The following is a 12,500-nucleotide window of genomic DNA, read 5'->3' on the forward strand; positions in this document are numbered from 1 at the left end:
AATAAGATCTGGTGTAACCAATTACCTTCAGAAGTTACATAATTAGTTAACTAAAGTCCACCTGTGTGCAATCTAAGTGTCACATGATCTATCACATGATCTCAGTATATATATATATATACCTGTTCTGAAAGGCCCCAGAGTCTGCTACACCACTAAGCAAGGGGCACCACCAAGAAAGTGGCACCATGAAGACCAAGGAGCTCTCCAAACAGGTCAGGGACAAAGTTGTGGAGAAGTGCAGATCAAGGGTTGGGTTAAAAAAAAATACATCAGAAACTTTGAACATCCCACGGAGCTCCATTAAATCCATTATTAAAAATTCTAAAGAATATGGCACCACAACAAACCTGCCAAGAAAGGGCTGCCCACCAACACCCTCCAGGCAAGGAGGGCATTAATCAGAGAGGCAAGGAGGGCATTAATCAGAGAGGCAACAAAGAGACCAAAGATAACCCTGAAGGAGCTGCAAAACTCCACAGCAGCAATTGGAGTATCTGTCCATAGGACCACTTTAAGCTGTACACTCCACAGAGCTGGTCTTTACAGAAGAGTGGCCAGAAAAAAGGCATTGCTTAAAGAAAATAATAAGCAAACACGTTTGGTGTTCAGCAAAAGGCATGTGGGAAACTCCCCAAACATATGGAAGAAGGTACTCAGGTCAGAGGAGACTAAAATGGAGCTTTTTGGCCATCAAGGAAAATGCTATGTCTGATGCAAGCCCAACACCTCTCATCACCCCGCACCATGCTGTGGGGATGTTTTTCATTGTCAGGGACTGGGAAACTGGTCAGAATTGAAGGAATGATGGATGGAGCTAAATACAGGGAAATTCTTGAGGGAAACCTGTTTCAGTCTTAGATTTGAGACTGGGACGGAGGTTCACCCTCCAGCAGGAGGGCGGTAGGGTAGCCTAGTGGTTAGAGTGTTGGACTAGTAACCGGAAGGTTGCAAGTTCAAACCCACGAGCTGACAAGGTACAAATTTGTTGTTCTGCTCATGAACAGGCAGTTAACACACTGTTCCTAGGCCATCATTGAAAATAAGAATTTGTTCTTAACTGACTTGCCTAGTTAAATAAAGGTAAAAAATGACCCTAAGCATACTGCTTAAGCAAAACTGGAGTGGTTTAAGGGGAAACATTTAACTGTCTTGGAATGGCCTAGTCAATGCCTAGACTTCAATCCCATTGAGAATCTGTGGTATGATTTAAAGATTGCTCTACACTAGTAGAACCCATCCAACTTAAAGGAGCTGGAGCAGTTTTGCCTTGAAGAATGGGCAAAAATCCCAGGCTTATAGAGACTTGCAGCTGTAATTGCTGCAAATATGGTGGCTCTACAAAGTCTTGACTTTGTGAAAACTGGTGAAAACTTGAGCGTGCATATCTACTCTGTTTTTTTGTCTTATTTCACCCCACAAAATGTTTTGCATCTTCAAAGTGGTAGGTATGTTGTGTAAATCAAATGATACAACCCCCCCCCCCCCCTCAGTTTTAATTCCAGGTTGTAAGGCAACAAAATAGGAAAAATGCCAAGGGGGGTGAATACTTTCACAAGCCACTGTAACAGGGATATAGAGATCACTATGTTAATTTACAGACATACAGAACACAGGGTCCTATGTTAATTTACAGAACACAGGGTCCTATGTTAATTTACAGAACACAGGGTCCTATGTTAATTTACAGACATACAGAACACAGGGTCCTATGTTAATTTACAGAACACAGGGTCCTATGTTAATTTACAGAACACAGGGTCCTATGTTAATTTACAGACATGCAGATCACAGGGTCCTATGTTAATTTACAGACATGCAGATCATAGGGTCCTATGTTAATTTACAGACATACAGAACACAGGGTCCTATGTTAATTTACAGAACACAGGGTCCTATGTTAATTTACAGATCACAGGGTCTTATGTTAAGTTCAACAGTACAGTTCGGGGACAGTAGACTCTTTTTATCAGCACTTTTTATAAATGTTGCCAGCAATGAGAAATAGCCAATCAGATGTGCTTTCAAACTAACACCCACATTCTCTTCCTCGCTATAGGCTCGTCCCCTGCAACCACAGACAATCCCCAGGGACGCCAACCACCTGTCTCTCCCAATCCCAGGCACAGAGAATGGCAACATGAACAGGGTAGGTCCACCTACAGCCCCCCCCCCTCCCCACAGTATCTGTCTTTTGATAAAACTGTTACAAGGACTTAATGAAGAGTTGTAATGTGATTGTGTCGCTAATGTTGTCAACCTCGTGACCATAAACTAATAAAACAGGTGAGATGTAGCCTACACACAAAACAATCTATTCAGGTATTTGCTTCTTTACCTTGTAAATAGTCTGTTGACTCCTCTTAATCTCTCCTGTGCCTCCTCTTAATCTCTCCTGTTCCTCCTCTTAATCTCTCCTGTTACTCCTCTTAATCTCTCCTGTTCCTCCTCTTAATCTCTCCTGTTCCTCCTCTTAATCTCTCCTGTTCCTCCTCTTAATCTCTCCTGTTCCTCCTCTTAATCTCTCCTGTTACTCCTCTTAATCTCTCCTGTTCCTCCTCTTAATCTCTCCTGTTACTCCTCTTAATCTCTCCTATTCCTCCTCTTAATCTCTCCTATTCCTCCTCTTAATCTCTCCTGTTCCTCCTCTTAATCTCTCCTGTTCCCAGGCTGTCATTGAAAATAAGAATTTGTTCTTAACTGACTTGTCTTTTTTTAAAGAAAATAATAATAATAATAATAAAAAGTTGATGCGTGTTTATTTAACGTAGACAGGGACAGTTACCCAGACACTGAACCAGAGCTTTATGGACACCAAGACTTCACAAGTTGGCACGGTAACACTTTGGCACGGCCCAGAAACGAGCCCTGACACGCTAGGGCTTGTGGAGATCTGATAGTGTTGGATAGTTCAAATTCTACCTACTTTATCAGAGGGCAAGCTGGAGCTAAATCCGTACCCCGTACGCTTGTCCATTCTACATTGTGCCAGGCGAATAGGAACTGTGGGTCGTACAGTGTAACAACGAGCAATTACAACAGCTACTTACAGGAATTACCACACAGTGTTGTAAAGTAGAGATTGTGTCTGGGCTTCATGCAACTTCCACCCCGACTGACCTATAATGCTAGTGACACCATCGTAACTACGAAAATAAGATAATAAGAGTCTGTAGATAATGATTACTGTTGTCCTTGTTGTTACTGTTAGTGCTGTTATATTGTTGATATGATAATATCTCTGGGTACGTCCCAAACAGCTCCCCGTTCCCTATATAGTGCACTACTTTAGACCCTATTCCCTACATAGTGCACTACTTTAGACCCTATTCCCTACATAGTGCACTACTTTAGACCCTATTCCCTACATAGTGCACTACTTTAGACCATATTCCCTATATAGTGCACTACTTTAGACCATATTCCCTATATAGTGCACTACTTTAGACCATATTCCCTACATAGTGCACTACTTTAGACCCTATTCCCTACATAGTGCACTACTTTAGACCATATTCCCTATATAGTGCACTACTTTAGATCCTATTCCCTACATAGTGCACTACTTTAGATCCTATTCCCTACATAGTGCACTACTTTAGACCCTATTCCCTACATAGTGCACTACTTTAGACCCTATTCCCTACATAGTGCACTACTTTAGACCCTATTCCCTACATAGTGCACTACTTTAGACCCTATTCCCTATATAGTGCACTACTTTAGACCAGAGCCCTATGCCCCCTATTCCCTATATAGTGCTCTAATTTTGACCAGAGCCTAGAGTGCCATTTGGGATGCCGCCTCTCATTCTAGGCTTCCTTCACATGCCTTCCTTCACAGGGCTTCCTTCACATGGCTTCCTTCACATGGCTTCCTTCACAGGGCTTCCTTCACAGGGCTTCCTTCACAGGGCTTCCTTCACATGGCTTCCTTCACATGGCTTCCTTCACAGGGCTTCCTTCACATGGCTTCCTTCACATGGCTTCCTTCACAGGGCTTCCTTCACAGGGCTTCCTTCACATGGCTTCCTTCACAGGGCTTTCTTCACAGGGCTTCCTTCACAGGGCTTCCTTCACATGGCTTCCTTCACATGGCTTCCTTCACATGGCTTCCTGGTTGTGCCAAGTGAGAGTGATTGTACATGCTGATAGTGTTAGCGTAAGGTTGCATATAGAAAGAGGAAGTTTATGCTGCGAGAGAGCGAGAGAGAAGGAGAGACACAAGTGGATTTGGGGTTGTGGTTCCTCAGATGAAAAGGTGTGTGTGTGTCAGGAAGGTGCACTACAGCGGACAGTGGCGTGGACTGACTCTCCTATCGACTACCAAGGAAACATCTGTTTAATAGTTTAGCTTTGTTTTGATCTGGACTCTGAAACGGGTGATATAAAGGCTACTGATGAACAGAGTGGCTGTAAGTTCAGTTTTTCTTCTTGTGTGGGTGTGAGAGAGAGGGAGTGTAAGACAGAACTAGCCACTGTATATTTCCCATTTAGTTTAAACACTCTTGTAGAAAAAGGTCCTATCTAGAACCTAAAATGTTTTTTTGGGTTGTATCTTTCTCATTTAGCTTAAACACTCTTGTAGAAAAAGGTCCTATCTAGAACCTAAAATTTTTTCTTTTTTTGGGTTGTTCCCAAAGGGTAACCCTGTGAGACTATGTAGCAGATAAAAACACAACGCAGAGACAGAGGACGAGAGGTTAAAAGGACGAGAAGTCGATAGAGTAACGATTAAGGGTAATAGTGTTTTTTTCTGTAAAAGGGAATGATTGATTAATGGTTCAGACATTCTGAAATAGGATACTTGTTATTTGTCCATTGGCTAGTTTTATTGCAAGGAATTCTAATTGGTCAACCACAGGCTAAGGGCTGGGTTATAAAACGACACGCTGTCCCTTTGTACTGTGGAGAGAATGACTGGAGAGAACCACAGGAGTGAATCACTGAGAGAGCATCACTGAGAGAGCATCACTGAGAGAGCATCACTGAGAGAGCATCGCTGAGAGAGCATCGCTGAAGGGAAGAATGACCATCTAACTCCCTGCATGATTTGTCCTCTTCAAAGAAACCTATTTTCCTCCCCCTGATTTGCTTTGGGGTCTGTTATTAGAGAATAACATAAATCTCGAACAACCCTTTGAAGAAAACTTTTTTTTGTTCCAGGTAGAACCCTTTTCTTCCGTGTAGAACCCTTTTTGGTTCCGTGTAGAACCCTTTCCACAGAGGATTCAACATGGAACTCAAAGGGGTTCTAGCTGGAACCAAAAAAGGGTTATCCTATGTTGACAACCGAAGAACCCTTTTGGAACCCTTTTTTCCTCTGCAACCTCACGTTGGAGGTTGCATCTTCACAGTTTATAGATAACAGACTAGTATTTTCCTCTGAGTGTAGTCTCACGTTTATAGATAACAGACTAGTATGACTGACTGTACGGTACGTCTATGTGTACCAGTTTGTTACAACAATATACACTTCAAGTTATAGATTTCAGCTGTGATAAAGCTATCTGTGCTTTTCACTATGGGGGGGGGGGGGGGGGGGGATCAGCTAATGTGGATCCTAATAAATACTAATATTAGCTGACATGTTTGGAAAGATAATCTATGAATGCCTCGTAGTGTTACGTAATGTGTTGGGTCATTGTAGGCCAGTGTTTGCTGTAATTAGCCTTTGTAGTGAAGCAAAAGACTAAATTAACTGTAAGGAAATAAAGAATTCTTCCTCTTCTTTTTATCTATGTTCCAGATCTCTTCAGACTTCCTGTACGGTGGGCAGATTGCTGACAGTGGCCGGGAGTTGGGTCAGGTGACATTAGAATGGAATGTAGAGATGAATGGGAATGTGTACAGGGGAAATAACTTCCTTGTGACAAAACAAGGAACTAAAAGTTTTTAACAATACAACAACAGAACAATAATATCGACGTAAACACATTTCTCCAATGGTGAATCAATCCTTTAATAACGGCTGAAATGGAGCTAATGGAATGGTTTTTAAAAAAAAAATGGTTTTCATGTGTTTGATACCATTTCATCCACTTCATTCCACCCATTATTATGAGCCGTCCTCCCCTCAGAAGCCTCCATTGACACACACAGAGTAGCTGACTTGCCTCCCTCCACCCCCGCCCCTCTCTGTGCTTCCTGCCTTGTAGAGCATGCAGAGAGCAGTTTCCTCCAACACCATCAGCACCACAGCTTTCAGAACAGGAGAGTCTCAGGGGGTTGTCCAGCGACGTCACTCTGCCCTACTGCATCATGGGACGGAGCAGCTCAGCCACTCACGAACCATAATACTGCCCATGAACGGCAAGGTACACACACGCACACACCACACACCACACACGTTAGCAGAATGACACAGACCTATTGTTGTCCAAATCTAATCTCGGTTACCCAGAAGTAAAATTCTCTCGTGAGAGTTAGTAAATTCCTGTTTTACTTCTGGGGAGGGATTCTGTTAACAATTGTGATAACTTTTGTGCAAAGGAATGAAGCGACGTCTCCACCCTCACAAACAGAAACTCAAAATGGCCAAACCAACCGATTCCGCTAATTTCACATCTTTATCATGGCCCAAATTTTCGTTTTTGTTTTCATGAATGTTACGATAGAGTCAATTTTGACTTTGTGGCTGCGCATCTGATAATATTTTGCCTCTCCCTCCTGTGGGAGGCTACCTTTTGGATCCTACTGAAGAAAAAAAAAATATCCATATATTTCAAAATGTCAGTACATGTAAAAATGTGAACATACATGTACTGTATTGTACTGTAATATGTAGTTCAATTAGCATTGAATGATGCACATCTCAGCTGTAGTTTTGCCAGAAAATTTGTACTGTTGATGAAACTGTTGAAACCTGCAGATTTGGTTGCAGCCTTAAACCGGCCTCTCTCAAAGAGGGACCTTGGTTTACAACATGGTCAATAATTGTGGCCCTCATCTCATCAAAGACCACCGCTCTTGTTCTTGCTCTCCTTTGTCCTCCACGCATTCTCCCTCTCCCTACCACTCTTCTCTCCCCACCAACCTGTCTCCCTCTCCCTGACACTCTTCTCTCTCCACCAACCTGTCTTCCTCTCCCTACCACTCTTCTCTCTCCACCAACCTGTCTCCCTCTCCCTGACACTCTTCTCTCTCCACCAACCTGTCTCCCTGCCACTCTTCTCTCTCCACCAACCTGTCTCCCTCTCCCTGCCACTCTTCTCTCCCCACCAACCTGTCTCCCTGCCACTCTTCTCTCTCCACCAACCTGTCTCCCTCTCCCTGCCACTCTTCTCTCCCGACCAACCTGTCTCCCTGCCACTCTTCTCCCTCCACCAACCTGTCTCCCTCTCCCTGCCACTCTTCTCTCCCCACCAACCTGTCTCCCTCTCCCTGCCTCTCTTCTCTCCCCACCAACCTGTCTCTCTCTCCCTGCCACTCTTCTCTCCCCACCAACCTGTCTCCCTCTCTCTGCCACTCTCCTCTCCCCACCAACCTGTCTCCCTCTCTCTGCCTCTCTTCTCTCCCCACCAACCTGTCTCCCTCTCCCTGCCTCTCTTCTTCCCCCACCAACCTGTCTCCCTCTCCCTGCCACTCTTCTTTCCCCACCAACCTGTCTCCCTGCCACTCTTCTTTCCCCACCAACCTGTCTCCCTCTCCCTGACACTCTTTTTCCCCCACCAACATGTCTCCCTCTCCCTGACACTCTTCTCTCCCCACCAACCTGTCTCCCTCTCCCTGCCACTCTTCTATCCCCACCAACCTGTCTCCCTCTCCCTGACACTCGTCTCTCTCCACCAACCTGTCTCCCTCTACCTGACACTCTTCTCTCCCCACCAACCTGTCTCCCTCTCCCTGACACTCTTCTATCCCCACCAACCTGTCTCCCTCTCCCTGACACTCTTCTTCCCCCACCAACCTGTCTCCCTCTCCCTGACACTCTTCTATCCCCACCAACCTGTCTCCCTCTCCCTGCCACTCTTCTCTCCCCACCAACCTGTCTCTCTCCCTGCCACTCTTCTTCCCCCACCAACCTGTCTCCCTCTCCCTGCCACTCTTCTCTCCCCACCAACCTGTCTTCCTCTCCCTGACACTCTTCTCTCTCCACCAACCTGTCTACCTCTCCCTGACACTCTTCTCTCCCCACCAACCTGTCTTCCTCTCCCTGACACTCTTCTCTCTCCACCAACCTGTCTACCTCTCCCTGACACTCTTCTCTCTCCACCAACCTGTCTACCTCTCCCTGACACTCTTCTCTCCCCACCAACCTGTCTTCCTCTCCCTGACACTCTTCTCTCTCCACCAACCTGTCTTCCTCTCCCTGACACTCTTCTCTCTCCACCAACCTGTCTACCTCTCCCTGCCACTCTTCTCTCCCCACCAACCTGTCTTCCTCTCCCTGACACTCTTCTCTCTCCACCAACCTGTCTACCTCTCCCTGACACTCTTCTCTCCCCACCAACCTGTCTTCCTCTCCCTGACACTCTTCTCTCTCTCCACCAACCTGTCTACCTCTCCCTGACACTCTTCTCTCTCCACCAACCTGTCTACCTCTCCCTGACACTCTTCTCTCCCCACCAACCTGTCTTCCTCTCCCTGACACCCTTCTCTCTCCACCAACCTGTCTTCCTCTCCCTGACACTCTTCTCTCTCCACCAACCTGTCTACCTCTCCCTGACACTCTTCTCTCCCCACCAACCTGTCTTCCTCTCCCTGACACTCTTCTCTCTCCACCAACCTGTCTACCTCTCCCTGACACTCTTCTCTCCCCACCAACCTGTCTACCTCTCCCTGCCACTCTTCTTCCCCCACCAACATGTCTTCCTTGGTCCATGTTTCCAGTGTTTCAGTCTGGTAACTGCAGAAAGGTACGACATTGGCCATCATTCTGTTTTGAATGTGTTTTTAACAGTTTTTGGAAACAGTGCGTTTGCATTTGAAAACGTGCTGCAAATATATAGTTTTACAGGTGATGGAATATGAATGAGAAAATAGTTCATGGATTTTGGAGAATGTGGTCATTGAATGCATTTTGTGTGAAAACAAATCAATGAAAAATGATTCACAGTTTGGTCCACATACACTTCTGTTTCGCTAAATGTGTGAAGAGTTTTGACCATGTGACTTCAGTTTTGACCATGTGACTACAGTTTTGATCATGTGACTTCAGTTTTAACCATGTGACTTCCGTTTTGACCATATGACTTCAGTTTTGACCATGTGACTTCAGTTTTGACCATGTGACTTCAGTTTTGACCATGTGACTTCAGTTTTAACCATGTGACTTCAGTTTTGACCATGTGACTTCAGTTTTAACCATGTGACTTCAGTTTTGACCATGTGACTTCAGTTTTGACCATGTGACTTCAGTTTTGACCATGTGACTTCAGTTTTAACCATGTGACTTCAGTTTTGACCATGTGACTTCAGTTTTGACCATGTGACTTCAGTTTTGACCATGTGACTTCAGTTTTAACCATGTGACTTCAGTTTTGACCAATGCATGTTAGCAATTGAAAAGAACTGTATCAAGTGCCAACCTGTTTATCATCCATATAGTCTTAAAAATCACAGCACCAGTTTAAGCACCGCCTTTGTCCAATCCTGATTTGTCCAAATAATCAATGACCAGAAACAAAAAACAGGAATTACTGCTGCTGGGAATCACATAACATTCTATGTGGACCTTGGCAGATTCTCACCGTGTCATCTGTTCACGAGAATCTATCCTCGAGAATCTATCCACGGAATCTGTCCATGAGAATCTATCCTCGAGAATCTATCCTCGAGAATCTATCCTCGAGAATCTGTCCATGAGAATCTATCCTCGAGAATCTATCCTCGAGAATCTATCCTCGAGAATCTGTCCATGAGAATCTATCCTCGAGAATCTATCCTCGAGAATCTATCCTCGAGAATCTATCCACAAGAATCTATCCACAAGAATCTGTCCATGAGAATCTATCCTCGAGAATCTATCCACAAGAATCTGTCCACGGGAATCTGTCCATGAGAATCTATCCTCGAGAATCTATCCAGGAGAATCTATCCTCGAGAATCTATCCAGGAGAATCTATCCAGGAGAATCTATCCTCGAGAATCTATCCAGGAGAATCTATCCAGGAGAATCTATTCTCGAGAATCTATCCAGGAGAATCTATCCAGGAGAATCTATCCTCGAGAATCTATCCTCGAGAATCTATCCTCGAGAATCTATCCAGGAGAATCTATCCAGGAGAATCTATCCAGGAGAATCTATCCAGGAGAATCTATCCACAAGAATCTATCCAGGAGAATCTATCCACAAGAATATATCCAGGAGAATCTATCCAGGAGAATCTATCCTCGATAATCTATCCAGGAGAATCTATAAAGGAGAATCTATCCTCGAGAATCTATCCAGGAGAATCTATCCAGGAGAATCTATCCTCGAGAATCTATCCTCGAGAATCTATCCTCGAGAATCTATCCTCGAGAATCTATCCAGGAGAATCTATCCAGGAGAATCTATCCTGGCGAATCTATCCACGAGAATCTATCCACAAGAATCTATCCAGGAGAATCTATCCAGGAGAATCTATCCAGGAGAATCTATCCATGAGAATCTATCCATGAGAATCTGTCCATGAGAATCTATCCATGAGAATCTGTCCATGAGAATCTATCCACAAGATATTTGTCCATGAGAATCTATCCACAAGATATTTGTCCATGAGAATCTATCCACAAGATATTTGTCCAGTCCTAACATACATGTGTTGTTTGTAGCTGGGCCAGCAGGGCAGAGACTGTTCCTACCCTGGGACCAGTGTTGTGGTGGTGGAGCCTCCTTCTCCAGCCACCTCTCCTGACAGCAATGACAGCTCCACACCCGTGAGTCTCACATCTCAAATGTCCCCATCTGTCCCTCTGTCTCCGCTGTCTCCCATCTGTTACTCTGTCTCCGCTGTCTCCCATCTGTCACTCTGTCTCCGCTGTCTCCACTGTCTCCCATCTGTCTCCGCTGTCTCCCATCTGTCCTTCTGTCTCCCATCTGTCCTTCTGTCTCCCATCTGTCCCTCTGTCTTCGCTGTCTCCACTGTCTCCCATCTGTCTCCGCTGTCTCCCATCTGTCTCCGCTGTCTCCCATCTGTCCTTCTGTCTCCCATCTGTCTCCGCTGTCTCCACTGTCCCTCTGTCTCCCATCTGTCCTTCTGTCTCCCATCTGTCCCTCTGTCTTCGCTGTCTCCACTGTCTCCCATCTGTCTCCGCTGTCTCCCATCTGCCCTTCTGTCTCCCATCTGTCCTTCTGTCTCCCATCTGTCCCTCTGTCTCCCATCTGTCTCCGCTGTCTCCACTGTCTCCCATCTGTCTCCGCTGTCTCCCATCTGTCCTTCTGTCTCCCATCTGTCCCTCTGTCTCCGCTGTCTCCTATCTGTCCCTCTGTCTCCCATCTGTCTCCACTGTCTCCCACCTGTCCCTCTGTCTCCCATCTGTCCCTCTGTCTCCCATCTGTCCTTTCTGTCCCTCTGCCTCCCATCTGTCCCTCTGTCTCCCATCTGTCCCTCTGTCTCCCATCTGTCCCTCTGTCTCCCATCTGACCCATCTGTCCATCTGTCTCCGCTGTCTCCCATCTGTCTCCGCTGTCTCCCATCTGTCCCTCTGTCTCATATCTGTCCCTCTGTCTCCCATCTGTCCCTCTGTCTCCCATCTGTCCCATCTGTCCCTCTGTCTCCCATCTGTCCCTATATCTCCCATCTGTCCCTATGTCTCCCATCTGTCCCTCTGTCTCCCATCTGACCCATCTGTCCATCTGTCTCCGCTGTCTCCCATCTGTCCCTCTGTCTCCCATCTGTCTCCGCTGTCTCCCATCTGTCTCCGCTGTCTCCCATCTGTCTCCCATCTGTCCCTCTGTCTCCCATCTGTCCCTCTGTCTCCCATCTGTCCCTCTTTCTCCCATCTGTCCCTCTGTCTGCCATCTGTCTCCGCTGTCTCCCTTCTGTCCCTCTGTCTCCCATCTGTCCCTATATCTCCCATCTGTCCCTATGTCTCCCATCTGTCCCTCTGTCTCCCATCTGACCCATCTGTCCATCTGTCTCCGCTGTCTCCCATCTGTCCCTCTGTCTCCCATCTGTCTCCGCTGTCTCCCATCTGTCTCCGCTGTCTCCCATCTGTCTCCGCTGTCTCCCATCTGTCTCCGCTGTCTCCCATCTGTCCCTCTGTCTCCCATCTGTCCCTCTGTCTCCCATCTGTCCCTCTGTCTCCCATCTGTCCCTCTTTCTCCCATCTGTCCCTCTGTCTGCCATCTGTCTCCGCTGTCTCCCTTCTGTCCCTCTGTCTCCCATCTGTCCCTCTGTCTCCCATCTGTCCCTCTGTCTCCCATCTGTCTCCGCTGTCTCCCATCTGTCTCCGCTGTCTCCTATCTGTAACACCTGTCCCACTGTCCATCCATGGTTCTAGTGACATTTGCAACTCATTCCCTAGGTTGTTACTGTAAATGTTTATCTTCCTGTGTGGCACCAACGTGGGTCA

General features: G+C 46.1%; 1 protein-coding gene across 4 annotated transcripts in view; it reads left to right on the plus strand.

Annotated features, from left to right (window-relative positions):
* The window catches only part of arhgap9 (Rho GTPase activating protein 9), a 62,096-nt gene that overhangs the window by 34,022 nt on the left and 15,574 nt on the right, over nt 1–12,500 (plus strand). For all 4 annotated transcript variants that reach the window (XM_031825121.1, XM_031825194.1, XM_031825162.1 and 1 more), the window contains exons 8-11: nt 2,060–2,149; nt 5,749–5,808; nt 6,158–6,316; nt 10,758–10,862. In XM_031825121.1, the coding sequence (XP_031680981.1) occupies nt 2,060–2,149; nt 5,749–5,808; nt 6,158–6,316; nt 10,758–10,862 (414 nt within the window). The remainder of the gene's footprint in view (nt 1–2,059; nt 2,150–5,748; nt 5,809–6,157; nt 6,317–10,757; nt 10,863–12,500) is intronic.

This window comes from Oncorhynchus kisutch, linkage group LG1 (genome assembly GCF_002021735.2).
Source record: "Oncorhynchus kisutch isolate 150728-3 linkage group LG1, Okis_V2, whole genome shotgun sequence".
Lineage (NCBI taxonomy): Eukaryota > Metazoa > Chordata > Actinopteri > Salmoniformes > Salmonidae > Oncorhynchus > Oncorhynchus kisutch.